Source organism: Vicugna pacos, chromosome 9 (assembly GCF_048564905.1).
Source record: "Vicugna pacos chromosome 9, VicPac4, whole genome shotgun sequence".
Lineage (NCBI taxonomy): Eukaryota > Metazoa > Chordata > Mammalia > Artiodactyla > Camelidae > Vicugna > Vicugna pacos.
The window spans coordinates 45,216,927-45,244,518 of NC_132995.1; the positions used below are offsets into that span (position 1 = coordinate 45,216,927).

The window sequence follows — 27,592 nt, forward strand, 5'->3', positions numbered from 1 at the left end:
ATCGTTTTCCTAAGAATTTGCCCTTCAACTGAGTTTTCATATGTATTTTCATAAAATTACTTATAATATTTTCTTATCAAATATCTAAATATCTGTAGGATGGATGGTAATGTTTCCCTTTTCATTTATGGTATTGGTTATTTGTACTTTCTCTTTTTTCTTCTTGATCAGTTTTACCACATGTTTTCTAAATATTTTCAAATAAACAACTTTTAGCTTTGTTGGTCCTCTTCTCTTTTAGATTTATTTTCTATTTCATTAATATAAATTCCTATCTTTATGATTTCCTTTATTCTACCTTCTTTGGAGTCTGTCTGATCCCAAGACTCATGCCTGTGCTGTCTTGATACTCTCAGTAATGTCTTGTTACTCAGTTTCTTCCCTTCCTTTTGATGAGTCACTTTAGGTTTGCCTTCATCATTTATTCTGGAACTTCAGTTTACAAGTTGGTGCTCATTTGCGTACGTAGAATAAAGCACTGTCTTATCTCCCCATTTTTCCTGTGAAGTGGCTGGCTTAACATAACCCTTTCTCCTTCTAAAGACAATTTTGACATTGAATTAACTTTCTAGCTCTGTTTCCCTGGAAACCTGATAAGGGAGAAATGCCAGCTATATTATTAGACAATCTTGTTTATAGTTAAAACAACCTGCATCACTGAGAATACAACTGGCTTTGTTACAGGTGGTAGAGATGGATCCTGAGCCTGCTCACTCAGTTCTAGAAGAAAACTACCGAGAACTGCAACTACAGATCAGTGCCAACGTGAATTTCGCCTCATACCAGTGCCAAATGACTGATGTGCACTTTAAGGAAACACTGGTTTACCAGACCCGAGTGTTTGAGTGAGTCATCAAAAGCCTCCTGACCCTCTCAGAGAAGTTCTTTCATCCCTCATTTACTCACTCCATCAAACTTTTATGCAGTGTCCACAACATCTATGTACGCTGCCCTAGAGGGCCTTCATAGGTCCAGTGAAACATTCAGACCACAAAACTATTGAAGTTCACGTTTAAAATCAAGATGTAGACCTGGAAGCACAGTCTACCAGGAGCGTGGCATCAGGCTTCAGTGGGACCAGTCCTTGCAACAGTCTGTATCACCACCCAGGAACTGTTTTTGGTGGCCCCCAGTAACCACTCAGAAAATATCCACACTAGTGGTCATGGGGTCCATCTTAGCTTAGAAACCCCATGACCAGTAGAAGCCAACATTTCTCAGAACCACTGTGTGACTATAGCTTCCAGGATCCCTGGAGGGGAATGTGGCCAGTTACAAGAGTCACTGCACTCAGAGACCCCAAACGCTATGCCTTCCCTCCAGGTGATCATGATTCCTCCCAGACCTAAAGCAAGTTACCAACCACAGGTTGTTTTAACTATAAACAAGATTGTCTAATAATATAGCTGGCATTTCTCCCTTATCAGGTTTCCAGGGAAACAGAGCTAGAAAGTTAATTCAATGTCAAAATTGTCTTTAGAAGGAGAAAGGGTTATGTTAACCCTTTAACCACACTCAGATGATACAAGGACACCTTGAGTCCTGCTCTCAGAGAGCTCATGGCAGGAGTTTGGGGAATGGGTGAAAATAGGTATGATGGTTTGGTATGGTGTTCTGTGCATGTGGCAAGTGTACCTAAAACAGACCAAGATATAGGGAGACACAGAGTGTCCGGGAAGGCTTCCCAGGCAAAGTGGGGCCCAGCTGAACTCTGGAGGACAAATAGGAGCTGACAGGTGAAAAAGTGAGAAAAGGGGCCTTTAGGCAGTGAGAGCAACATGCACAGAGACAGATAAAGGGGGAAGGCCTGTGACTGTTCTTTGAGAATCACAAACGCAAAAATGTAAACCACTGACATTCCTACTATATAAAAATTAGTAATTAACTTGTTCAACTCATTTTACATTTGTGGCACTTAAATTGTCCTCTCAAAATATTACAGAACCAAAAGATAGGAGATGGGACATGGGGCCTTCTGCTGACGGCCATTTCACCTATAGCAGGGGTCGGCAAACAGTGGCCTATGGACCAGACCTGGCCAGCCGCTTCTTTGTGCAGATAAAGTTATGTGGGCACACAGCCACAGGTGTTCATTTCTGTACCGTCTCCAGCTGCTTTTGCACTACAACAGCAGAGGGAGTAGTTCCTGCAGAGACCTCTGGCACGCAAAGCCAAAAAACCTTATTATCTGGCCCTTTACAAAAAAGTGTTGACCCCTGACCTAAACCAAGAATGTTTTACTAAAAGTATTCTGTGCCACTGAGATTGCTCCCCTTTATAAGGATTTTCTTTAGGATAAAGACCAGTGCTTGTAAATTCACACAATTCATAAATTCACACAAGCCCCTGTGGTCAAAGCTTGACTTCAGACATAGCTGCATGGTCTATCTGGACTGGATTAATGGAAATCTAATCCCTACACCCCACCCTTAGACCTACCCCCCCACCCCAACTCTCAACCCCTCCTTCTCCCCTAAAACCAGGAAAAGCGTGTGTGTTTCTGTCTTGCACAATCATTTTCTTGTAACTGTCTGCAATTAAGTTTACTAGTGATTCAAGAAAAAGCTTCTATCTCCCAGTTCTTGGCTGAGAGCAAGAAAAGTCTCCGCCAATTCAGAATTTGAGACAAGTCTGTGTCTCAGCCAGTGAAGGGGTCTCAGGCAGGGGTCAGAGGGGTTCTGACCACCAGATGTGGTTTGTTTCTGATTGAAGGTGATTCAGGAAGGGAGGGGCTATGGAATTTGCACCTGAGGAAGGTACTGTACTGTGAAATAGGTTTTGTTTCCTTCTTCATGGGAGATTTTCAGGATTATCGTGATGCAGGCTGAGAGCTCATTGCCCGGGGTGTCGGTGGTATGCAAGATGACTTAAGTGCTAAACATTTGGATACTTTTAATAGCTATGCATATACTTTATGTGTTTTAGAAGGAAATATAACTAGTACATCAAAGGCATGATTTCAGATAAAATTGCTTAAAACTTGCCTTTGAAGAAATATTTAAGAAACAAAATGACTTTAAGAAAGAAATGAACAGTACAGGCAATGTGCCGACAGCACAAAAACCATCTGTAGCACATTTCTCAGATCCATTCCCTGACCTGTTTGCAGGTTTGAACTGGTTAATTCAGGAAGCGTGCAGCTAGAATTCAACTGGATCTCAGAAGAGACGGCAAAGGCTGTCAGCTTTGCAGTGCCAGACATCCAAGGTAAACGCAATGACAGGTAAAACCCAGGGCTTGAACTTTTCCCAGTTAGCCTTGTTCATGGAGAAGACTGCTGCTCCAGCTATCCCTGAAGTAGCAAAGGAGAAGCAGAGCAGAGCCCTCCTGGCATCTACGGAGCCTAACAGGCCTGAGAAGCTCAAGAGCTGACCTTGTCCTTCCAGGAGCCCAGACCCTGGCCCCCTAATAGGCCCGTGCCGCCTCTGATGGCTCCCTAGAAGTCTTCTCTTTTAGATTTTAACCTTCTCAGAGATTAGAGGCTTGAAACTGATGAAAGCTGTGAGCCCCAGGAAAATACACACCGGTGCCAACTCACAGTCAGTACCTGTGAAGCCCTTTAAAAAGGGCCCAGCACTTGATGGGCAAGTGTCCATTACCACCGTTTCAGTTTTGGAGACTCCCAGACCTTCACAGCTCCCAGGCTGTGAACCCCTCCTTTTAAACAATGATTCTTCAAAAATTATGTTTCCAGCATATTCTTGAGGCCGATGACCCAAAGACATCTACTTAACCCCCACCCCCATCCCAAACCAAAAAGAAACAAACTTGAAAACTTGATGGAATTTCTGGAAGTATTTTTCATGGGTCTCTTGGAGAGATAGGAGCCAAGTCCTTACTTACCCCAGGGCCCAAAGTTAAGTATTCCTTCTGGACGAGGTGAGCTCACAGACCCCACAGAGGTGCCTCAGGACTGGGAGTGTGCTGCCTTCCACCCGCCCTCCCCTGCATGTGCGGAGTATCACTGGCTCACTCTCTGCCCCCAGGTTCCTCCCAAAAAGACCAGCCTAGCCAGGGCACGCTACACACGGGCAGCACTCTGGACAGTGCCATGGACCACTGGAACGAAGCTTCCCCGCCACCTTTCTCTGTGGAGCCTGCCTCGGGCATCGTGCCCGTGGGGAAGACTCAGAAGCTGAAAGTAAAATTCTCCCCACTGGAGGTTGGAGACTTCGAGAGCATTTTTATCTGCCAGTAAGGACCCAAGCTCCTTGCACAAAGTACTGCAGCTCTTCACCCCTCTTCTGTCCCACCATGACCACCATTCTTTCCAGCCCGGGCCCCTCCACAGCACCACATAGCCACATTTCCCTTTGGAAAGGTCAAGGGGGCCAGCCTTGTGAGAACAAGGAGCATCCGGTCTTTTGTGTTGCTCATCAACCCTCTGTAGACTCGCCCACCTCCCCATCCCCAGCCATACACAGGATTCCACTGGGCAACAGAAAGGTGGGTGGGCAACCAGGGGGCACCTACTCCTGGGACCAGCATAAACTTGGGGAAGTTTTCTTATATCTCTTTGGAGACTCAGCTTCCTCCTCTGTAAAATGCAAATAACAATACCCACCTTGCAGAGCTGTTGTGAAGACTGAATGAGGTGATTCAGGTAAAGAGCTTAGAACAGTGCCTGGCACACACATTGTACAATAAGTATTAGGTGGTGGCAGCGACAGAGGTGGTAGACCTGGTACCCAGTAAGTGAGGAGCCGATGGGCAAGATCCAGTTAAAGGAAGTCAGTCAATAACATCTGGCAGTGAAAGTGCCTGATGGGGTACCTGCTCCCAGGGAAGCCCCATGGAGGACACCCACCTCAGAGGGAGTCTGTGATCCATGGCCTAGGGTGGCAGAGACCTAGGTGAGCCCTCAGAGTGTCCAGAAACCCTGCAACCACAGTGCAGGGACCCTTCCTACACCTGGGCCCCCTAAGCTCGGTGCTGGTGCTAGAGGTCTGCTCATATCCAGTTCACTTTTTCCAAGGGGCTCAGGGTAGCTTTTTTAGGATATCTGGGTCATTTTTTATATCCCACTACACACCTGTGAGAGGGCCCAGAGGGCTAGACTCTGCTCACTTTACAGCAGAGAGATTTTCTCGCCATTGATAAAGGAAGGACTTGAGGCCAGAGAAAGGTACACAGAAGGAACCAGAATTCAGGCTCTTCATACTCAGCCCATTCATGCATTCGTTCACCCAATGGTTAATTAACGAGTCCCTATTGTGTACTTCAAGGAGCTGAGCTTATGTTGTCGATCAAGGCAGATGCAGCCTCTGCTTTCATGGAGCTCTCATTCTAATGGATATGAGATTCATTTCCACCAATTGAGAAAGCGAAAAATGATTAAAAAATTTAAGATAGGTAAGAGTAACCTTATCCTCTCAGGATTCCTAACCTGCCACCTGGAGAGCAAGGCCCAGTCCTGTCAGCAAAAGGGCGGAGCAACCTGCCCTTCTGCCATTTTGAGCTGAAAGACTCGGACTACATCAGAGGTCATCGGCGCAACCCAGACCTCCGAGGGCCTAGCGGTGGGGCCCTGGACCCGCACACTCGGGTGATCGAGTTCATCAGTGTGGGCATAGGAGGGAGGAACCTCCGGTGAGTAGTTCAGTTTCATGCTGGTTGAGTTCATGTCAGTCAGTCCTTCTAAAAACTCAGAGGAAGAATTCAGAGAAGCAAGCTAGACTGACACCTAGAAGCAACACTCCATATCCTGGGATCTGACTTCAGAGAACTACAGTGAGGAAGCTCAATTCTGTCTCCTTAGTTTTGACACTGGGGGAAGTTTGGAAGACGTAAAAATGTGATCACTGACTACCACCTTGACCACAGAGGATCACTGGGACAGAAGGGCCCTGGGCATCACTACTACTCCTCAGCCCAGAATTCTAGCCACACTTTGGTCTCCCAACTGAGATGCAGTTTTTGCTCCTACAGTAACAAAGTGCCCAGAGCAGTTCTGATTCCCACGTAAGGGGACGGGCACTAGGGCAGGTCCTAAGAAAGTTTCCCTTAATCCTCAACTCCCTCACTCACTCTCTGCTTTTAATTCTTTCCCCTTGGCCAGGAATTTTACAATCCTGAACCCGACCAATAGCACCTACTCCTTCTGCTGGATCTCTGAAGAAATTGAAAGTCTCCAGAACCCTCCAGCCTTCACATGCCTTACAGAGAAGGGCGTCATCCTCCCTGGAAAGAAAGCTGAGGTGTGTGTGAATGGGGACCACTTGACCCAGGGCTTTAATCATTCTGTCCCATCCCCCCCCATCCCAACCCCCATATAGCAGGTGTGCTGTGGAGCAGAGGTAGAGTTAAGGAGAACAGACTAAGGGTGCGTTCATCAACAAGAATTTCTTGAGTGGCTACCTTACATGTTAGACAGTCCTCCTGAGCAATGGTTGAGCTCTCTTGGTTGGCCATGGAGAAAGAGAGAGCTCTAGTATTTGAAGCTTTAAAAATTGATATTATTAAAGCAAGGAAAGGAGAGCTGGACACCACTGCCTGGGGACTCTAGGACTCATACAATAACAAGAAGTAAAGAGTTACTTTTGTCCAAGGGACTGACAGCAGTGAAACGACACAGATGTGTTTTTACTTGGCCAGGCCAAAGGGCAAAACAGAAAAATGGAGTCATGTCACATGGCTTAGTCCTAAAGCTCACACAGTGATTTAGAGCAGAGGGTCAGACTTAAAGAAATATGAACTTGCTGACCAAAATAGATCCATGGGCCCCATGTACTGTGAGTTCCACGAGAATCTTGGAGGCAGGAATAAATCCATGAAACAGAAGTTACAAATTCAGAAGCCCTCAGGAAGTTCACACAAATGAATGACACCAGCCAAGGGGATAGCGATAGGGAACGCTAGGCATCAGGGCTGGCTAGCTGTAGTGCTTCTCTGTAGCTCACCACACAGACGAGTGGACCCAGAGCTGTTCATTCTCCCAAACTTTTCAGGAAAAGCCAAAATTACAAATTTCTATCTGAACCTTTCCATTTTTGTATGCCATCCAAAGACGTGGCATGAAATACAGCAGCCTAGCCAGCAAAGGCAGTGAGCAGGGTAGATCCCCTTAGAAATATTTGTGGGCAGGACACACAGACATTGATGTTGCTGGTACAGCCAAACTTACATGCCCTTACACAGAGGGTACAAGGTGGTGCGCTGGTAGTGTCAACCAGCGTAACGCCAGTGCTGAGAGCCTCCAAGGCCACGTGGGTCAGCAAACAGAAAGGGCTCTAACTGCTGTGCTCCAAACTGTCTTCTTAGATCGTCTTCCAGTTCTCACCTTCCCATCTGGACATCTCAGAAGCATTCTGGACTTTCTTAATCCCTGAACACAACATCACAGTCCCCTTCCTGCTGGTAGGCAAAGCCAGTGATCCTCTCATCATTCTGGACAAGTCACATATCAACTTCAGTTGTCTCCTCATTGGTAAGGCTGCCCTATTGGTTTATATTTAGAGTTGCCATGATCTGGGGAGGGGAATGGGACCAACCCAGCGATGGGCCCCAGGAGCAGATTTTGGTGGGGAACTCTTCCTCGTGCCTTCCAGAAGCACATCAGAGGGCCTCTATCATGGTTCACAAGGCCACAAAATATTTAACCTCCCAATCTAATCTCCATCAAGTGTCTTCTAAACTCACACAGTAATAACCTAAGGAAATTAAGGAGGCTTGGTGCAGCTCTTACTTGGAAGATTCCTTTGGGGCCTGGACTGACTATGTTTATTTCCAGAGCCCCATGTCATCCCCATCCTACTTGTATGGGCCACCAGATTATGGACTGTATCTGTTTGCTTCTTGGTCTTTGTCACAGTGTCCAAATTTCTCTGCCATACTTTCACACGTTTATCTGGTTCTGCAAATATTACTGAGTCCCTTGTATGAGGCCGGAACTCTTCTGTAAGCTGGCGATACAATGGACCAAGTCCAAGTCCCCACCTTCACGGTAGTTAACGTTCTAGTAACAGCAAGCAGACCACCAAAAAATGAGAAAACAAAACATATAGCATGTCAGATGCTGAGAAGTGTTCTAGAGAAGAATAAAGCAGAGTAGGGGAAATAAGGAATGCCAGTATGGGAAGGTGACTTTGAGCAGACACTTTGAAGGAAGTAAAGGAGGTGATTGCCAGGTCTCTTACAGCACTGCCAGTCTATCACATAGATGAGATGTGTGTGTATGGTGTGTGTGTGTAAAATGCGATGAAAGTCACAGGAGTTTTTAGTAATTCATTAGATTTTTTTATTTGTAAAAGTAATACTCTCTACAAGTCAATCAGTGTGGTGTTGTATAAGGAAAAATTTAATAAAAATCACTCCCCACCCATTCTATCTCACCCTGTCCTTTCCATCAAAGGAAACCAGTGTTAACAGTTTGATGTGTATCATTTCCACACATTTCTTGTACTGATGCATATAAATAGATGAGAGGAGATTGTAGTGTTTGGAAAGGTTTTGAACCAAGAAATGGGAAATGCAGCATAAGAATAATAAGACAAACAGAATTTAATCTAATGCAATAGTGGTGCATTTCCACATAATCATTATATCAACAGATTAAAGAACAACAAGGTGATCATATTAATATAGACTGAAAAGTCGTTGCTAAAAGTCAGCAGACATTCTCAATAAGAAGTCTAATAGGAAAAGAGAAGATGGGCCAAAATCAAGAGGCAAATTTTATCTTGTCATAAACCACTAAAATCACTTCAATTAAAATCAGGAATTAGGCAAAGGTGCTCATTATCACCATTATTATGGGACAATTTCTTAGTGATTTTAGCAAATACAATAAAATAAGAAAATTAAATAATTGGCATAAATATTGGAGAAAAAGAGACAAACTATCTCATGCTGTTGCTGATGATTCATACATAGATAACCTCAAGAGACTCTAGAGAAATACAAAATAAACTACTAGAATCAACAAGATACTTTAGAAAGTAGCTGGATACAAGATACATATGAAACCAATGGTTTCTCTTTCTTCTAGGGATAAGCACCTAGAAACAGAAACAAAAAATTCCATTCAATATTGATAAAATCTATATAATAGCTAAAAATAAATGTCACAGGAAAAGCATAGGACCTATGTGAAGAAAACTGTAAAATCTTATTTAAATGCCCCAAACAAGATCTGAACATTTGTCAGTTGTCCCCAAGTTAAACACAAATGTATCAGATTCCAATTAAAACCTTAACTAGGGTTGCAAGAAAAAAATACAAGATGCACAGTTAAATTTTAATTTCAGATAACAATGACTAATTTTTTAGAATAAGTATTCAGTATAAGTATGTCCCCTGCAATATTTGAGACTTAACTTGTACTAAAAAATTATTTGCTGAATCTGACAACCTTAGTCCTGAAAGGATAGGGGTGAGGGGAGACTGGGTAAAATGATTCTAAAGTTTATGTGGAAAAGTCAATGCTCTACAATAGTCAAGGAGAGTAAGAAAAAGCCAAATAGTGATAGGAGGTGTGTTAGTCAGAGCCCTGTCAGGACATTCATGACATACCCAAAGTCTAACCCAAAAGAGTTCGCTGCAGGGATGATTTACAGAGATCAGGGCAGAGCTAGGCATCTACTCGCCCGTATTGACAAAAGCAGGAGGGCATTGGGTCTGAAGAGACAGGAGAATCCCAGGAGAGCCCATGTGGCAGGGGCAGGCAGTTGACAGAGTCAAGTTCTAGGAGAAAGCAGTGGAGTTTCCTTGGGAGGAGCGAAAAGAAGAGAGGTAGCCAGAGGCTGAGGAGCTTGGAAAAGGAGAGCAAAGAAGTCGGAGAATCTCTTCTAAGAATTCTGGCCTCCTCTGGCCTGTGGAGGAGTATCCGCTGAGACACTTCGGGAGCAGGCCTGAGACCTCCCTTGAGGGCCACTGTTTCCTCCTCAGGCAGAGAAGCCAGAGAGACGGTGAATGTCATCAACAAGGAGGAGCAGGGGTTCAGTTTCGCCTTCCTGGACAACTCCCGATACTCCGAAGGTTTCAGCAACAGCTTGGTCGTGTGTCCCATGGAAGGCTGGCTCCCACCACTGTCCAGGTAAAGGCAAAGGAAGCCCCCGGGACTGCGCTTGCCCCACATGGCAGGGGGCCCAGGCCTACCAGCCAGGAGAATCCATTTGCTTTAGAGTGCTCTGTCTATGAAGCCTCTCCCGACTCAAATTTAGATATTAACACTTCCTTCTCTGTCCGGCTCATTCCCTGCTGTTCATTTTCCTGATGAATTGTGAAGCACCAAGAACTTTAAGCTCCTGTGCTTAGTATTTTCTTATGTTTGTATTCTTTTCCTTGCTTTTCACTGTGTTTATGAATCCATAAAGCAGTGGCCCGCCTTGCCTGGCAAACCTTCAAAATTCATCATGATTTGGAGTTCTGGTGCCTTTTCTTCAACATGTATCTGCTCATCCATCCCACCCATATTCTTCAGGAGGTTTTATCTAGTCTGCTGTCTTCTTCCCCCACAGGTTCCCAATTGATATTTTCTTCACACCAACGCAGGAAGGAGATGTGAATTTTAATTTGATCTGCAACGTGAAAAAGAAAGCCCACCCTCTGACCTTAAATGTCAAAGCTGAGGGCTACGTTATGAATGTAGAGGTCAAGTGCAAGGACAGGACTGGCTCCATCACTCTCCTGACTCCCAACCAGACCACCATTGTCAACTTCTATGAGGTAAAGGTGGGAGAGGACTTGCCCTCTTGTTTCCACACTGGCTGGGAAAGGCAGTACAAGTGAGTATTAGCTGAATCTCTGTTTCAGCTGCCAAGAGACCAGAACAGAAACATTCCAGCAGCAGCGCCATCCCCAGAATGTGCATAGTTTTGATGGGAAAGCTTTCCTCATTTTACATTCCAGGGGTTAGAGAGATGGTAGAGAAGGGGGAGAATGCTTGTTCTAAACACACAGGAAGGATGTTTTGCTACCAGGGGACATCTAAGAATTAAATTGTCATCTTACTCTTCAGCTCTGAGGGGCCCCCAGCACTTAGTAGCTCTTGCTGGGATATCTGCCTACACTAAGCTCAGGATACTCAGCTCACTAGCGTCGTCTGCCATCCCTATACCCAAAGGATGTTTTCCTCCAACATGTTGCAGATCCTGACCCCAGAGAAGAGAACTGTGGTTTGCATTCCTTCAACACACAACACTACTCTCTGTCTTTCAGGTGGAGCTGAATGAATGTGTCCAGTGTGAATTCGGCTTTATCAACACTGGAAAGTTCAACTTCAGTTTCCAGGCAGAGCTGTCCGGCCCCAAATCCCTGCTGCAGTACTTGGAATTTTCCCCCATCGAAGGCAGTGTGGACGTGGGGCAGAGTGCTCACACCTCCCTGTCTTTCCAGCCATTGAAGAAGTGTGTCTTGAAGGACCTGGAACTCAAAATCAAGGTGAGACCATTTAACATTGTCCAACACTGAAAGCACTCACAGCATTCTTATCTTGAGAACTCTGTCTCATGGCCACCCTTAGCGGCAAGGGAGGATGGGAAGTGACAAATTTTTCCCCCATTAGCACATGGGCAGCTAATCAGAGTCCTGCTCATAAGGAAGCCTTGCGAAGGATGTTGAGTGGGAACAGGCCATCTCTGCCACACCCCTCCGCCTTCCAGTGGAATCGTTGCTGCAGGAGCAAAGCAAGAGCCAATGTCAGATCCTGTACAGAGTAGTCCACCTTGCTTTTTTTTAATCAACAAACTCCTAACCTGTTCATCAGAATCTCTGCAGATGGAGGCCTGGGACCTGAATTTTTTTAAAGCACTCACTGCTTGCCTCCTTCACCCGAGGGCCTAACTAAGGACCCTTTCCTCTCAAATCTCCCAGTCACAATCCACCACCCTTCCCTCCCCACAGATCAGCCATGGTCCAACATTCACGTGCAGCATCTCAGGCTGTGCCGTGAGCCCGGCCGTCCATTTCTCCTTCACCAGCTACAACTTTGGGACCTGCTTCATCTACCAAGCTGGGATGCCCCCATATAAACAAGTTCTGGTCGTCACCAACAAGGAAGAAACATCTATGAGGTAAGCAGGCTTCCCAGAGCTTCCAGATGACTCTGCCACTCCTGTGGGACCTCCCGCCCTCACACAGGTGAAGTCCCGCCAAGACAGAAAAGGAAGGACTGTGGGAAACAGTCAAACATAGATGGGCATGCATCCGGAGTCTCCCTTCCCCTGCACTAACGATGATGCTTGGGTAGCATGAGCTACTCTGCTAAAAAACAATCTTCTGAAAGTGAGGAGGGCAGTGCCAAATGACCTGATGTGAGGTTTGATGGCCTCCATTTATTTTTCCCATGTACTCGATGTGGAAACTGAGGTTTGAAGAGTGAAAAAAGTTAATTTCTCAGGCCAGTGACCTTACCATAAATGGCAGATCCTTGCTGAGCTTAAGCCTTCTGATTCAAATCCCACCTCTGCGCCATCCCTGTGTAGAACATTCCAGTCCAGGTTTCTGGGCCCTTTTCAAGACCTAACAAAACAGAATCTCCAGAGACCTGTGTTTATTCAGAGTTCTCTGGATTAGTACTTTATTCAATGACAGAAATGTTATGTATCTGCCCCATCCGATACGGCAGCCTACAGCTACATGTGACTGTGGAGCACTTGAAATGTTACTACTGCCACTGAGCAATGATTTTTTAATTTTATTTTATTGTAATAATTTTAATTTTGCTAGCCACATGGGTCTAGTGGCTACTGTATTGGGTAGTACAGGTCTGGGTTCAAATCCCAGAACTTCTCTGTGTAACCTGGGGCAAATTTTTTAAACTCTCTGTGCCTCTTTCTCCTTGCCTGAAGTGAGGAGTAACAATACTATCTCTCCAACAGGAGGGTTAAATTAGTTCAGCTCCCCTTGTGGAATGTTTCCTATGTGCCCTGTTTAGCGATGATTTGGTCACTTCATCCCACTGAATTCTCACAGCCACCTCATGAGATAGCAATCACTATCCCCATTTTACAGATAAGGAAACACTGACCCAACTGGGCTAAGTCATTTTTCTAGGGTCACACAGCTAGTGATAGAGCCTGGATCCAAACTCCTGTCTGTCTGACTCTGGAACGCATACTCCTCTCCACTATGCTCTCCCCCCAGTCACTTCAGCAAGCACTTCCTTCTGTGAGAGGGTACAAAACCACAAGCTGCATTATCAAGAAAGGGAGGACAAAGAAAGGGAAAGGAACCCCCGGCAAAGGGTCAGGAGACTGAATTTGAGGCCTGGCTCTGCCAGGATCTGGGGATATGATCTGGGACAAGTAGCTTGACTATGCCCGGAGAGTGTGGGCTGGATCATTGCCGAGGTCCCTTCCAATCCTTAAATTCTGATTCCAGGACAGTAGGGCAGGACATGCAGCAGTGCTCAGCTTGAAGAGACTTGGGGTCAGAAACAGTCCCGCCAGGTTGGCCATCTGAGAGCTTACACACTGTCCTCCTGTTTTCTCCAGCATCGATTGTCTGTATATCAATACCAGCCACCTCGAGGTGAATTTCCGAGTCGATGTGATAAAGCCAGGAAAGACACTGGAGATTCCGATCACCTTTTATCCACGAGAAAGTATCAATTATCGAGAACTCATCCCCTTTGAAATCAATGGGCTCTCACAACAAGTAGTTGAAATCAAAGGGAAAGGGACTGAAATGAAGGTAAGAGACATTCGGGGAGATCCCCGGACTTGGTGCCCTCCTTCCCGCCCTTCCCAGCCACCTTCACCCACCTGAGCCTGCACCTTCCTCCCCTCCTCATCACCAGCCCCCCGTCAGTCCCACCCAGGGTGAATTGTCAGAGCAGACTCAAGTGAGTCACGTGGATCTCACTCAACACCAAATACCAAACTGTGCTGGACAAAGGGGACAAGTAGTCACAGGCCCTGGAGAAACATTCTTCTCCTTGGAGAAATTTGAGACTGTCAGACGCAACACCCCAAGCATGTCCTTTTTCTCCCATATTGGGGCGTGTTTTGTTTTCAGGTTTCATAGGCAAGGTCTGTTATAAGCAATGTATACAAACATACGTTGCAGTGATAGAACATCTTTCCTTAACACCACATTGACTAGCGCTCTCCAGCCAGCCGCAGGTCCCAGGAGTATACTTGACTGAGGGTCTTTCATCTACCAGGTGCTCCTCATAGAAAGCGAAGCCCTTCCTTCCCAGTGTCTGGTAAACATTTAAGGTTCTGTCTGGTGGGAGTATTTGCATTTCATGGGAGGTCTAGGGAGACTGAAGACCTTCCAAGAGTCTCAGTAGTGCATGGGACATTTCAGCAGCCCAGAAAAAAATGGGAGGGCTATGTTCTTGGCAACCTTCCCATCAAACCAGGGGAGCAGCAGGACCAGGTGTGCAGTGTGTCTGCACCCGAGCTAGTGGCAGTGTCTCTTCTGACATAACTGATTCGTTCCTGTGGTCATTCTTTCATTCATTCATGGCACACCTATGGCATGTAGGTACTTTGCAGAAACCCAGAGGTGACCTCCAGGAGCTCACAGGCTGGTGCTGGAGGTGCTCTTGCCTTTGCAGACAACTTGGAAACTTGTGAGCTGGATAGAAAGATCGTTGTGGGGGTCAGGGGGTACAGTTTGGTGACTGGTCAAATGACAGTGAGCAGTGGGTGCTGCTCATTGGGAGTCATGCCATCCTGGAGGGCAAGGCCCAGCCTGATCTGGGCCTGATCCAGGCCAGTGTTTGGATCAGTGCTTTAGAGGAGGACTCTGAAGAGAATCTCCTTGTCCACCTCCACTGCCACCATCATCTCTCACTCCTCAAGGCTCTCCATCCTGCCCCTTCCAGTCCATCCCCACAGAGGAGCGTGCCAGAGCCCCCCACAAAATACACGCCTGATTCTGAGTCACTCTCTGCCTCACTGGCTGCCCACTTCTCCCAGAATAAAACCTGACACCCCGCAGACTTATTTCTCACATCTCCCCGTCGCTCCCAGCCCCAGGCCTTGACGGAGCTGCTCCCTCCAGCTCAGGGCCCTGCCACAGTTTGTCTCCTCCCCGGATCCTGTCCGACCCTGTGCTGGACAGTACCACAGATCCTGCCCTTCCTTCAGCTCTCAGGAAGGTCTCCCTCACCTCCAGGTTGCCTCTGCCCCCATACCCTGAGCTTTCCCCTCACAGTGCTTCACCCAGCCTGAATTACATCATCATGTGACAAGTTGTTGAGTGGTCATATTATGCACATAGATGTTTACTGAGCAAGCAGATGCCCATCCAGTGTGAAGACGCGGGACTCAGAAAGAGGGAATCCCCCCGCCCCACCAGGGCACATGTGTCGTTTGTTTTTCTCATTGACTGACAAACGCTCCCCTCACTCACTTTCTTGTCCCACAGATTTTAGTCCTAGATCCAGCCAATAAGATTGTGAAGTTAGGAGCCATCCTGCCTGGGCAGGTGGTGAAAAAGACAATTTCCATCATGAACAACAGCCAGGCCCAGCTCACATTTAACCAATCAGTCCTGTTCTCGACTCCAGAACTCCAGGAACCCAAGGTTAGTGCTCGGGGACCCCATGGCCTCTTCACACCCACTGGTGACACGGGTGACGGCTCTGGTGACCCTGACACCTCACAGTTCTCAGGCCCTGTCAGTGAGCTGGGCCGTTCTGAGGGCTCCCTGCGCGGCCTCTGATCATCTTCACCAAAACAGCACTGGGCGGTGCCTCTGCTCCCCTCACTTTACATGTAAGGAAACCAAGGCTTCAAGAGGCTGCATCCCTCTAATGGGCATCAGGGAAGCAGACAGAGAATTGCCCCTGATGGGATTCAGAAGATCTGGGCTCTAATGCGCGTATGTCTTCAGGGCAGAAAATTTCAGGAATGTGGAGAATCACAAAGAAAAACATTTTGGCTATAATCTCATACCCAGAAATAATCACTTAACATTTCGGTGCCTGTCTTTCCCGTTTTTCCTACACAATTTTAAAAATAAAATGGAATCACAATGTTTAGACTGTTTCGAAACTTGCTTTTACCATCTCATAAAAGAGCAGGGGTTATTTGCAAGGAGTGGGAGAGGGAATTAGCGTCCACTGAGTGCCTGTTACGAGCCACACATTTTGTACAGCTGATCCGAGTCTTCCTCGTAGAGTGAGTCACATAAAGTTGCAGGAACTCAAACTCAGTGACGGCTGGTGAGAGAGCTGAGTGAGGGTGTCCCTGGCCTGTTACAGTCCCAGCAGCAGGAACTCCCCCGGCCCCACTGCCCTCAGCTCCTGAGTCTCATCGTCCTTTTGTCTAGGTCATCACCTTGACACCGTTCCGCAACATCACTTTGAAGCCCAAAGAGGTCTGTAAGCTGGAAGTCACCTTTGCCCCGAAGAAGCGCGTCCCTCCCTTCTCCGAGGAGGTTTTCATGGAGTGCATGGGGCTCCTGCGGCCCCTCTTCCTCCTCAACGGCTGCTGCCAGGCCCTAGAGATCTCCCTGGACCAGGAGCACCTTCCATTCGGACCAGTCGTGTGTCACACGCAAGCCACACGTCGCATCCTCATGTTGAACACAGGCGACGTGGGCGCGAGGTAGGACAGCCTCTGTGCCGGGACTCACCCTGGATTTGGAGTAGACATTTGTTTTACCAATGTGGCCACTTCTTTCTTTCCCCTCCCTTTCACATCCCCTCCCTTCCCTCAAGATGTGACAGTGGCAGCCACACCAGGGTGATCACTGCTGCCATGATTACTAAAACTAACGTGATAAGGAACATTTGCTCGGTGCCTGTGATACGCCCTCCACATGGCTCATCTCATGTAAACCCAAGGACAGTTCTATGACTGATCCATATTACAGCAGAGAAGGTTGGGGTGGAATGAGATGAAGTAACTTTTCCATAATCATACATTGAGCAAGAACCTACAATGTGCAGGTGCCATGCTGAGTGTGCTTACATATAAGATCCCATTTCCCCATCCCAGGACCCTCTAAGGTAGGTACTGTATTTTCCCCATTTCACAGAGGAAGTGGAGGCTCAGAGTGGTTAGGTGACTTGCCTGAGGTCACACAGCCAGGAAGTGAGAAAGACGGGATTAGGACCCAGCTATATTAACGGCAGGTCTCCTTCCGGGCTCTTCCCTCTCACTAGCAGGTGCCTGTCCCTGTCATTACTCGGCCATGCCCAGCTGTGCACCACACACCTGCAGGGGGCACCCTTCACATCAGCCTCAATGTGAACGGTGCCCCAAGGTTGTGGCCCTGCAAGCACTGGTGTGCACCATCCACCCTCTGCCTCCTGCCTGAACCGAGTGCCAGACCACAGAGCGAAGACCCCACAGGGCCATCGGATCCCAATGCCACCAAGAACAGGGACAGCTCTCATGTGAAGGGATTGTCTCCACCCTCCTGGATCTGACCTGAGAGGCAGTGCAGGGAGGGCTCCAGTCCCGGTGCAGCCACTTCCCAGCTATGTGACTTTGGGTACAGACATGTAAGCATGTTCATGCATGTGTTCCCCGATGTGTCACTTGTGGGGAATGAGATAAAATACGCTACTTCCCACCCTGCTCAGTTTCCAGGGGAGCCGAGAGATCCACCCAGGACTGACCTGGCCTTTGTCCCACTGGCTCAGCTCTGCCAGGCAGTCTTCCTCCTCCTAGGTCCCAAGGAGTACACAAGAGGATGAACCTCCCAGCTAAAAGCCCAGGCAAAATCTCTTTTCTCAGCAGCGTTGAGGACACACACCCAGGATATTACTAAACTGTCTTCCTTGTCTCCTTTTGTCTTGGAAAAGGTTTAAATGGGATGCCAGAAAATTTGAGCCTCATTTCTCCATCAGCCCAGAAGAAGGCTATATCACTGCAGGCATGGAGGTTTCTTTTGAAGTGACTTACCATCCCACTGAGGTGGGCAAAGAGATTCTCCATAAAAACTTGCTCTGCTTCATCCAGGGAGGCAGTCCTCTGAGCCTAACCCTGTCTGGAGTCTGCGTGGGACCACCTGCAGTAAAAGAGGTCAGTAGGTGCTGCCCACAGGTGGGCCAGTGGCCAGAGTGGGTCCAGCAAGCCCCATGAGGAACTCATTCAGGCCTTCTAGAAACTAGTGGTTCTGTTTAAACAGTCCCCGGTGCTCACATCAAGTATTCAGACCTGCTCCCTTCCACCACAGGGCCTCTGTGTGCATATGCTATTCCCACTGCTGATAAATTCATTTCTCCCTCTTCATTTAGTTAATTCTTATTTATTCTTCAGCCCTCAACTGAAGCATCTCATTCTCAGGGAAGGTTGTATTGACATCTCTGGCTAGATCAAATTCTTGTATGAGCTCTGTAAGTAAAAGGTGAACGCCTTTCTCCTTCTCTGTCGTTTAAAAAAATACGTATGTCCTTGGGTTAACCCTCTGCCAGCCCTGTTCCTAGAAACCTAATAGTGGTCTGTCAGCTGTGTTCCTGGCAACGTTGCTTATGGTCAGAATGACACCTGATCTCCATCTCTTGTTATTTCAAGAATGTTATGTAAGTGGAATCATACAGTATGCTATAAACATATATGTACAAGTCTTGGCAAGAATACATGCTTTCATTTTCCTGGGTGAATGTATAAGAGTGGAATGGCTAGGTCATAGGGCGGGTATATGTTTACCTCTTAAAGAACCTACCAAATTGTTTTCCAGTGGTAGTTAGGCTTACACCACATCCTTACCAACACTTGATGTGGTCAGTTTTTTTCATTTTAGTCATTCTAATAGGTGCATAGTGGTATCTCATTGTGATTTTTAATTTGCCTTTCCCTAATGCCTCATGATGTTAAGCATCTTTTTAGGTACTTATTTGCCATCCATATATCTTCTTTGTTGAACTGTTCAACTCTTCTATTTTTATTTGGGCTGTTTGTTTTCTTAGTATTGACTTCCTTTATATATTCAGGACACAAGTTTTACATTTAGATCTTCAATCTGTTTAGAGTTCATTTTTGTATGTAGTGTAAGATATGGATCGAAATTCACTTCATTTCATTTTTTGTACATGGATATCCAACTTTCCAGCACCTTTATTGGGTAGATTACCCTTTCTCCACTAAATTGTTTTTGCACTTTGGTCAAAAACCAGTTGATGGTATATGTGTGGGTCTGTTCTGAACTCTGTTCTTATCTCACTCGTGATCTCTTTGACTCTGTTTACACTGGTGGCACACTGTCCATATTGCTGAATTCAGTGGCTAGTTCTCACCCCTCATCTTGCTTGATCTGTTGATAGCATCTGACACCTTGAATAAGTCCCTCCTCCTTCAAACACTCGTTCACGTGGCTTCCAGGATACTGCCCTCTCCTGGTTTTCCTCCCACCTTATTAGCTGCTCCTTCCCGTCTCCTGTTTAGACTTTTCTTAACGTTGAAGTGCGCCAGTCAGGAATTAGTCCTGAAATTTCTTCTTTTGTCTAAATAGACTTACTTCTTGATGATCTCATTTGGTTTCTTGACCTTAAAAAAACATTGTTATACTGACATCTCCCAAATAGAAATATCTCCAGCCTGAACCCTTCCTTAAAATGCAGATTTGTAAGTTCCACTGCCTGCTTGAAGTGCCTGTCTTCTTCCAGGTGGTGAATTTCACCTGCCAGGTGCGCTCCAAGCACACACAGACCATCCTGCTCTCAAACCGCACCAACCAGACCTGGAACCTGCACCCCATCTTTGAGGGCGAGCACTGGGAGGGGCCCGAGTTCATCACCCTGGAGCCCCATCAGCAGAACAAGCCCTATGAGATCACCTATAGACCCCGCACCATGAACTTGGAGAATCGCAAGCATCAGGTAGGCTGAGCGCCCCCCTCTTGGTTTCCTGTCGTGGTTGGGAGGAGGAGTTGTACAAGAGAGATTAGCAGTTCAGACAATGTGACAACAAGAGGGAACCCCACAAATCATGTTGGAACAATGGGGACTCACAGATTATCAAGTCCAGGGCTTCCTTTTTTGCCTATATGTTTTCATATTTAGGGGATTCTCTTGGAACCAGGTGTTCAGTTCTGAAATGGAATCCTGGACTAAGTAAGCATCAAGCAATCAATTTTTAGCTTAAGGGCATGAATAACATCATAGTGACTATAATAAAAAGCAAAAAAAAGCAAAGAAACCACAATCTTCTACCCCCTCCCAAGAAAAATAACTGTTTTCTTCTATCTTCTCTACCAATCCTTACTCAGACACAGTCACAGCATCCTGAGTTTTGAGCATTTTCATATTTACTGTGTAGTCTTCATGATCATTTGTAATGACTGACTAATATTTTATTGAATGAGAGTTCTGTAATTTATTTAACATCTCCCAATTCCTGGATGTTTATGTTACCTCCATATTTTCATCAATTAATATAAACACTTCTAATATACACGTGTATGTATACAGGTAACTTTTTTCTCTGGAAGGATTTTTCCTCAGGAAGTTTCCTGGGATGGGATTCCATTCCTGGTCCAAACACACATGAACATCTTTATGACTCTCAGAAACATATTACCAAGCGTGTTATGTGTTACGTGTATTGGCAGAGCCTTCATTAGTCCTGTGTCACTACCACTATTCTGAGAGGTACAGAATAGAGGGCCCTCTGTGTCCTTCTGACTGCATGTCTTCTTCTCCTTAGGGTACCCTCTTCTTCCCCCTCCCGGACGGGACAGGCTGGCTCTATGCGCTGCATGGGATTTCTGAGATCCCGAAAGCCGTAGCCAGTATCTTCCGCGAAGTACCGTGTAAGACGCCCTACACTGAGCTCCTGCCCATCACCAACTGGCTGAACAAGCCCCAGAGGTGAGGGGATGGGGAGATGGAGGGAAGAGTCCCACTGTCAAGTCCAGCCCCTCCCCTGGGCAGGGCCTTGAGAGGATGTTGGAGGGCAAAGGGTCAGAGACAGAGTTCCCTGATGTGGGCAAGCCCTGCCTGAAGTCTAAGGCTCCAGAGAGAGTCTCCTGTTCAGTGCTATGTGGCTGGTGACTCATCAATCCCCTAGAACACTGCCTGGCATAAAGTAAGTGTTCCATAAATGTCAGCTGTTGTTATTATTATTATCAAAACAAAAATCATGGTTGTTTAATTATTGAGGATTTTCTCTTATCACCTAAGCCACTGGCCAGAGAAGGCTGTCCCTGGGACCCTGTACTTGCAGTGGAATTCCTCTAGATTGTAGAGGAGAATGCAAGAGCTAGGGGAGCTTGAGGCCAACCAGCCTGGTCCCAGAGGCTGGGAGAAGACATGTAACTTACTGAGAGCTGCCTGCTCTCAGTGGGTAAAGGCTCAGACCGAAGTTTAAGTGCTGGTTCTGCCGATAACCAGGTGTTGCTACCTGAGTGTGTTATCTTCCTTCTCTCGGCCTCTGTTTCTTCAGTCATAAAATGCAGAGGATATCGAAATGGACCTCCCACAGGCACTATGAGGACTAAAGGCCTGTAGCACATGTCAAGTGCTGACTCAGTGCCTGGTTAGTAAATGGGAGTGACAAAGTGAGAACTAGAACCCCGGACCCACGTGCTTTCCATAAAATCAAGAGTAGAGATAGTACCTTGCTGTCTTTCCTTCGGGCAAACTGTCTCATGTTATCTGTCCTCCTGTCTTATGCTCCTATGTGCCTCCAGATTCCGGGTCATTGTAGAAATGGTGAAACCAGAGAGGCCCGACCTCAGTGTTACCTTAAAGGGCCTTGATTACATTGATGTGCTGTCTGCCTCCAAGAAAGACTACAAGCTGAACTTCTTTTCTCACAAGGAGGGACTGTACATGGCAAAGGTATCCACATGTTATAGGCACTGCCCTGGGACCCTGGAGGTTTGGCCCTGAGGTTGACAACCTTGGTGTCCTCCCATGGCCAGCCTATCCTTACCCTGCTGGGCTGACTGTTTAGACTGACTTGGCACAGGCATTCAAGATTCCCAGACTCTTGAAGATGAGGCCAGGTTGCAGGGCCAGCCAGTCATCATGCAGGCCTGTGCCAAGTCTTCAAGACAGCAGAACCACGAAAATCCTTAAGCAGTAGGGAACACTGGACCAGCAAACACCAGACTGTAATAATAATGATGAAAGATCCCTTTTCTGAGTGCTCATAGAGTGTCCAGCCCCATGCTGATCACTCAGCACAGTTAGTGACATCAAAGCCTGGATTCAACTCAGAGATTTGACTCTGAGGCACCACGGGGTCTTTCACACATGAGCTGTTTCTCCTGATCCGTTCATTAGTTCCACCAGTGTCTATTGAGCACATGTGCCATGTACTATACTAGGTGCTGGTAACACAGCAGTGATCAAAAATAGGAGTCTCTGTTCTCCTGGAACATACCGTCCAGTGGAGGGAGATGGACATTTATCAAATAATTGCACTATGATGCATAGTTACAAGATGAGATAAGTGCAACAAAGAAAAGGAGCTTCTGTGGATCAGTAGCTCACAAGAGAGGACAGGGCTGAAGAGAATCTATGGGAATTACCCACCGATAGATAGTATTTGAAACTAACATGGAAAATGGAATCACCTAGGGAAAGATTTTAAAGTGGAAAAAAAAGAAGAATCTAGGAACACATCTCACCTCTCCAGAAGAGGTCTTGGCAGAACCCACCCAGCAGCCCATCACCTCCTCCTCCTCACCTACAGTCACTAAGGAAGGCTGACCCACTCCAGTCATGTTCACAGGCTAACGAAGAACCTGAAAACCAAGGAATCACGAAACAGCTGAAGGGAAAAGAAGAAAGCCACCATAAAATAGAAATACCAGTTTGGCAAAAAAGAACCCCTGAGATAAAAGAGTGATGAAAGCCAACAGGATTTTTTTAATTGAAGTTCAGCTACAATGTATCAATTTCTGGTGTACAGCACAGTGTCCCAGTCATGCATATACATACATATATTCCCAACAGAAGGATTTTAGTGAACAATATTAACATCCTCAAAGGAATAAAGGAAGATAATCATACCCATAAAATAAGAACAGGCTATTGTGGAAGAGAATCCATTAGAGGACCTGAAAATGAAAAATGGAATATTTGAAGTAGAAGATCACAGAGGAGAGGAAGGCTGAACAGTATAATAGACTCCGAGGAAGCGGTTCCTAGTGAGACAGAGGACAGAGCAGAGTCATAGCACCAGACTGCAGCACGTGAGTGCAAAGAAATGACAAGAATGAAAAAAAATGGCAGCTAGTGCTGGCAAGGGTGTGGAGAAATGGAGCTTCCACACATTGAGTGGGAGTGTAAATAGTGCAGCTGCTTTGGAAGACAGTCTGGCAGTTCCTCAAGCAGATAAATGAGTTACCATGGAATTCAGCAACTCCACTCCTAGGTATATACCCCAAATAAGTGAAAAACATAGGTCCACACAAAACCTGTACATACATATGCATAGCATTCATAAGAGCCAAAAAAAATGGAAACAACCTAAATTTCCATTAACTGGTGAATGGATAAATGCAATGGAATATTATTTGGCAATAAAAATTGAGAACAAAGTAACATCCTAGGAACCCAGCTGAAATGCCAAAAAGGCTGGAAGAAAGAACCATGCCCTTAGTATAAGACCTTCTGTGGGTGAGCCCTAAGAAAGATCTGCAGGGAGGACAAAAATTTGGAGGTTGAATCCCATCAAGTTGGAAGGTCTTGAGAAAGGCCTTTTGAGAAAGGCCTTGAACTTTCCACAGATCTGTTCTAACAAAGCATAAAACCAAACCTACACCAGTTTAAGGTGATAAGTCAGTGATTGAACTGCCAGCTAGAACAAAATCAACACTCTTATGAGGAAGATAACAGAATCTCTATAGTGTCCAGTACACAAATGAGTCACCAGACTTGTGAAGAAGCAGGAAAATGTCACCCATTGTCAAGAAAAAGCAGTCAATGGAAACTGACTCCAACATGGGGTAGGTCCTCTTCAGTCTGAAGGGAAATGATGCCAAATGGAAACTTGGATCCACTGGAAGGAAAGAAGAGCTCCAAAAATGGTAAATAAGTACATAAATATTAAATATATTTTTTCTTCTTAGAACTTCCTTAAAAAGACAACTGACAGTTGATAGCATATATAGTAACATTGGGAGGTGGATGCGCTCAGGTGTAGAAGTAAAAGACATGGCAGCAAAAGCCCAAAAGGTGGGGCGGGAGGTCAATGAAATGACACTGAAGGAAGCTTGTTACATTCGTGAAGTAGGAAGTGAGAGGTGGGAAGCCTAAGGCGTCAGTTATAAAGTGGGAAGTGATAAAATACTGACCCTACATACATTTTGGTAAATTAAAAATTCATGTTGTCAGCTCCAGAGCAACTTCTAAAGATCTGTTATTTTAAAATATAGCTAAGAAGTCAGTAGAGGAAATAAAATATATTCCAAAAGAGTACACATTGATCCAAAAGGAGGCAGGAAATTAACAACAGAGGAATGACAGAATAAGAGACAAATGGAAAAGAAATAGCAAGAGGACCAACTTTAACCCAAACATATAAATGATCCCTTTAAATGTAAAAGACTAAACACTCCAAGTAAAAGACAGAGTGTCAGAAGCAGGAAGAGGTTGCAAGTAAAAAGGCAGAGATGTGAAGAACTATTACCACCTAGTAAGATAAACAGCGCAAGGTATTAAAAAGGGCAGAAAACTTGAATAGACTCTACATCACAGACGCAGATACATGAATGATCACCAAGCACATGAGCAGATGTCAACACCATCAGTCATCCAGGAAGAGAACTGAAAAAGGTGAGCAGCTTATCAACAAATCAGAGGCAGGGGTGAAGAGGGGACGATGCACTGCGGTTACATGTGTGAGCTCTGGAGTCAGTCCAACCTGGGTTCGAATCCTGGTTCTGACATTTACATGACCTTGGGGAAAATAACTTGCTAAGCCTCAATTTCCTCATCTTTAAAAAAACAATAAGGGAAATAGTAATGTTGCCTACAAAGTGTGTAAAGTAAGTAAGTATTCCCAGTGCCTGGCACACGGTGATCATTCGCTGAAGTGTTAGATGCTGTCATCATCATTGTCATTATTAACTATTCCAGGAGCAGCAGGAAAGGAGTGAAGCCCACTACAGCATGAACCTCTCGAGGTCTTGCTTGTTCTCCAGGGCCACTCAGCTGTTCCCACTGGGGACACCGTCACCTTCAGCACTAGACAGTGCTGCTGTAGCCTCTTCTAGAGCAACTCAGGCTATTGAGTGCTGTCTCACGTGGAGGGGGCGGGGACTGGGGGGATACCGGAAGAGAAGGGCTGGCTGGCCGGGATTCAGATGGGCTGGGAGGACTCGTGTCCGCATGGTCCCTGTGCTTCCCGCATCCAGGCATTGCTAACGGGGAGAAGGGTTCCCAGAAGTGGCAGAGGACCCTGGGCTAACCCGTCTGCTCTGCCCCTCTTCCTCCCACTCTCTCTGAACCCAGGTGATCTTCCGAAATGAGGTCACCAACGAGTTCTTATACTACACAGTGAGTTTCAAGGTCATCCCTTCAGGCATCATCAAAACTATTGAGATGGTGAGCCCCATCCGGCAGAGCACATCAGCTTCCATCAAGGTGGAGAACCCCCTGCCCTACTCAGTGACCTTCTCCACAGAATGCAGGGTGCCTGACATCAGCCTGCCCACCCAGTTTGTGGTGCCGGCCAACTCTGAGGTATGGCCCTGGCTACAGGGACCCTGATATGTGTGATAGAGGCTCTCCCCTGGGGCCTCTGGGTCCACGTTCTGCAGTCCTGAGGGGACCAGCCCCTAAGGTGATCGGGAAATCAGGGGGCGATGGATCCATCACTCCTGTGCCCTTTTCCTCTGCTGCCCAAGTCCTCACATAAACCAGGGCCACAGAACTTGGGTTCATACATGTAAAAGGGACTTACTTATTATGAATCCTTGTCTTCATTATGTGTGTTTGCCTTCCTCACATTTAAAATATTTCTCTTGTTTCTCCTAATTATATAAGTAGTATTGAATATGTGTGTTGAAAAGAACAGCAAAGGACCCGTAATATTGTATCAAGTGTTCAACACACACACATTCATATGTATGCAACACACACACATTCATATGTATGCTTGCTCGCGCATAGACTCCTTCATGGAGGACGCCCCAGAAACCTTTGATGGGGGGTGGGAGGAGATGGCTGGAATTATGAACTGGTGGGAAGATAAATGTTCTTTTTATCAATTTGCCACTCCAAATCCTCACTTTCCAGATTCCATCAGAATCTCTTCTGTTTCTCCGACTTCAGCCCACCTGGCTTGTTCCCTGCACTCCCACTCTGCCTCTTCTTTCACCTTCAGAATCTGGAATCTGTTTTGTTCTTCAGAGAGTCTCCATGCCCTTTATTTTATTGTACTTTTGTATTTTTCATTGTGAACTATAGAATCTATACAGAAAATTATATAAAACATATATATACATATATGTATATGTACATGTAAACATATGTTTATACATATGCATATAAATGTTTACACAAAAAATTAAGAAATAAATATCTGTATAGTCAATACTCAGGTCAAGAAATTAAAAAATTGCCACCTCCCAAGAAACCTCTCTCCTTTCACAGGACCTGCCCTCCCTCACCCCATCCTTATTTTGCAGTTATCATTTCTTGCTTTTTATTTTAAGAATGTTTCAGTTTTCTGTTCATCCATAAAAAATTATCCCAAAACTCCACAATTTAAAAAAATGAAAGTTTATCACCTATACAGTTTCTGAGGATCAGGAATCCAAGAGCAGCAGCTTAAACTGGGTGGTTTTGGCTCAGGGTCTTTCATGAGGATGTAGTCAGTTGTCAGCCAGGACTCTAGTCACCCCAAGGTTTGACTGGGCCTGGATAATCTGCTTCCACACTCACTGATGTGTCATTAGAAAGGGCTTAGTTCCTGCTGGCTGTTGGCTGGAAGTTTCAGTTTCTCACCATGTGGCCTCTCCCTGGAGCTGCTTTCTACATGACAATTCTTGTACCTTGAGTAAGCGACCTGAGAGAAAGGGAGGCAGCAAAGGAGAAAGAGTGCACAAAACAGAAACCGCAGTCTTTCCCTCTTAATCATCTCAGAAGGGACATGCCATCTCTTCTCCCATGTACCAGTGGCCACACAGACCAACCCTGGGTCAGTGTCGGAGAAGATTACGCAGTGTATGAATACCAGGCCGTGGGGATTCCTGGGGGCCATCTTGGAGCCTATGTACCACAGGGAGAATGTGAATCTTTACAGTATTGGGGTTTCTAATCCATGAGCAAATCTCCATTTATATGTCTTCTTTAGTTTCTCTCAATAATACTTTTTTTTGTTTCCTGTGTGGAGGACTTACTCATCCTTTGTTAGATTTATTTATAGGTTTTGTATATTTTGATATTATAAATAGCATCTTTTTTAATTTTCATTTTCTATTTATTGTATGTATTTAGAAATATAACTGATTTTTGTGTATCAACTTTATACCCAAACAGCTAACAAAATTCACTAATAATTTATATATTCTTGAATTTTGTAGATGTACAGTCATATCATCTGTAAGTATTTACAATTTTGTTTCTTCGTGTCTAAACCTTTTCCTTTAATTCCTTTTTTTTCACACCTTATCAGGCTATGTAGGACCTCCAGAACAATGTTGATGAGGAAGACAATAGAATGCATCCTTGTCTCATTCCTGATCTTGAAGGGAAAACTTTCAAAATTTCCCATTTATTGTGACATTTGTT

General features: G+C 45.7%; 1 protein-coding gene across 1 annotated transcript in view; it reads left to right on the top strand.

The window, feature by feature from the left end:
* HYDIN (HYDIN axonemal central pair apparatus protein) overlaps window positions 1-27,592 on the top strand; it is a 478,970-nt gene that overhangs the window by 447,319 nt on the left and 4,059 nt on the right. Inside the window, exons 74-91 of the mRNA XM_072967685.1 lie at window positions 685-845; window positions 3,110-3,207; window positions 3,987-4,194; window positions 5,377-5,589; window positions 6,059-6,197; window positions 7,261-7,426; window positions 9,886-10,033; window positions 10,458-10,665; window positions 11,158-11,379; window positions 11,842-12,011; window positions 13,434-13,632; window positions 15,319-15,477; window positions 16,225-16,502; window positions 17,708-17,927; window positions 19,511-19,723; window positions 20,550-20,713; window positions 21,535-21,685; window positions 25,310-25,540. Of these exons, the coding sequence (XP_072823786.1) occupies window positions 685-845; window positions 3,110-3,207; window positions 3,987-4,194; window positions 5,377-5,589; window positions 6,059-6,197; window positions 7,261-7,426; window positions 9,886-10,033; window positions 10,458-10,665; window positions 11,158-11,379; window positions 11,842-12,011; window positions 13,434-13,632; window positions 15,319-15,477; window positions 16,225-16,502; window positions 17,708-17,927; window positions 19,511-19,723; window positions 20,550-20,713; window positions 21,535-21,685; window positions 25,310-25,540 (3,348 nt within the window). The remainder of the gene's footprint in view (window positions 1-684; window positions 846-3,109; window positions 3,208-3,986; window positions 4,195-5,376; window positions 5,590-6,058; window positions 6,198-7,260; window positions 7,427-9,885; window positions 10,034-10,457; window positions 10,666-11,157; window positions 11,380-11,841; window positions 12,012-13,433; window positions 13,633-15,318; window positions 15,478-16,224; window positions 16,503-17,707; window positions 17,928-19,510; window positions 19,724-20,549; window positions 20,714-21,534; window positions 21,686-25,309; window positions 25,541-27,592) is intronic.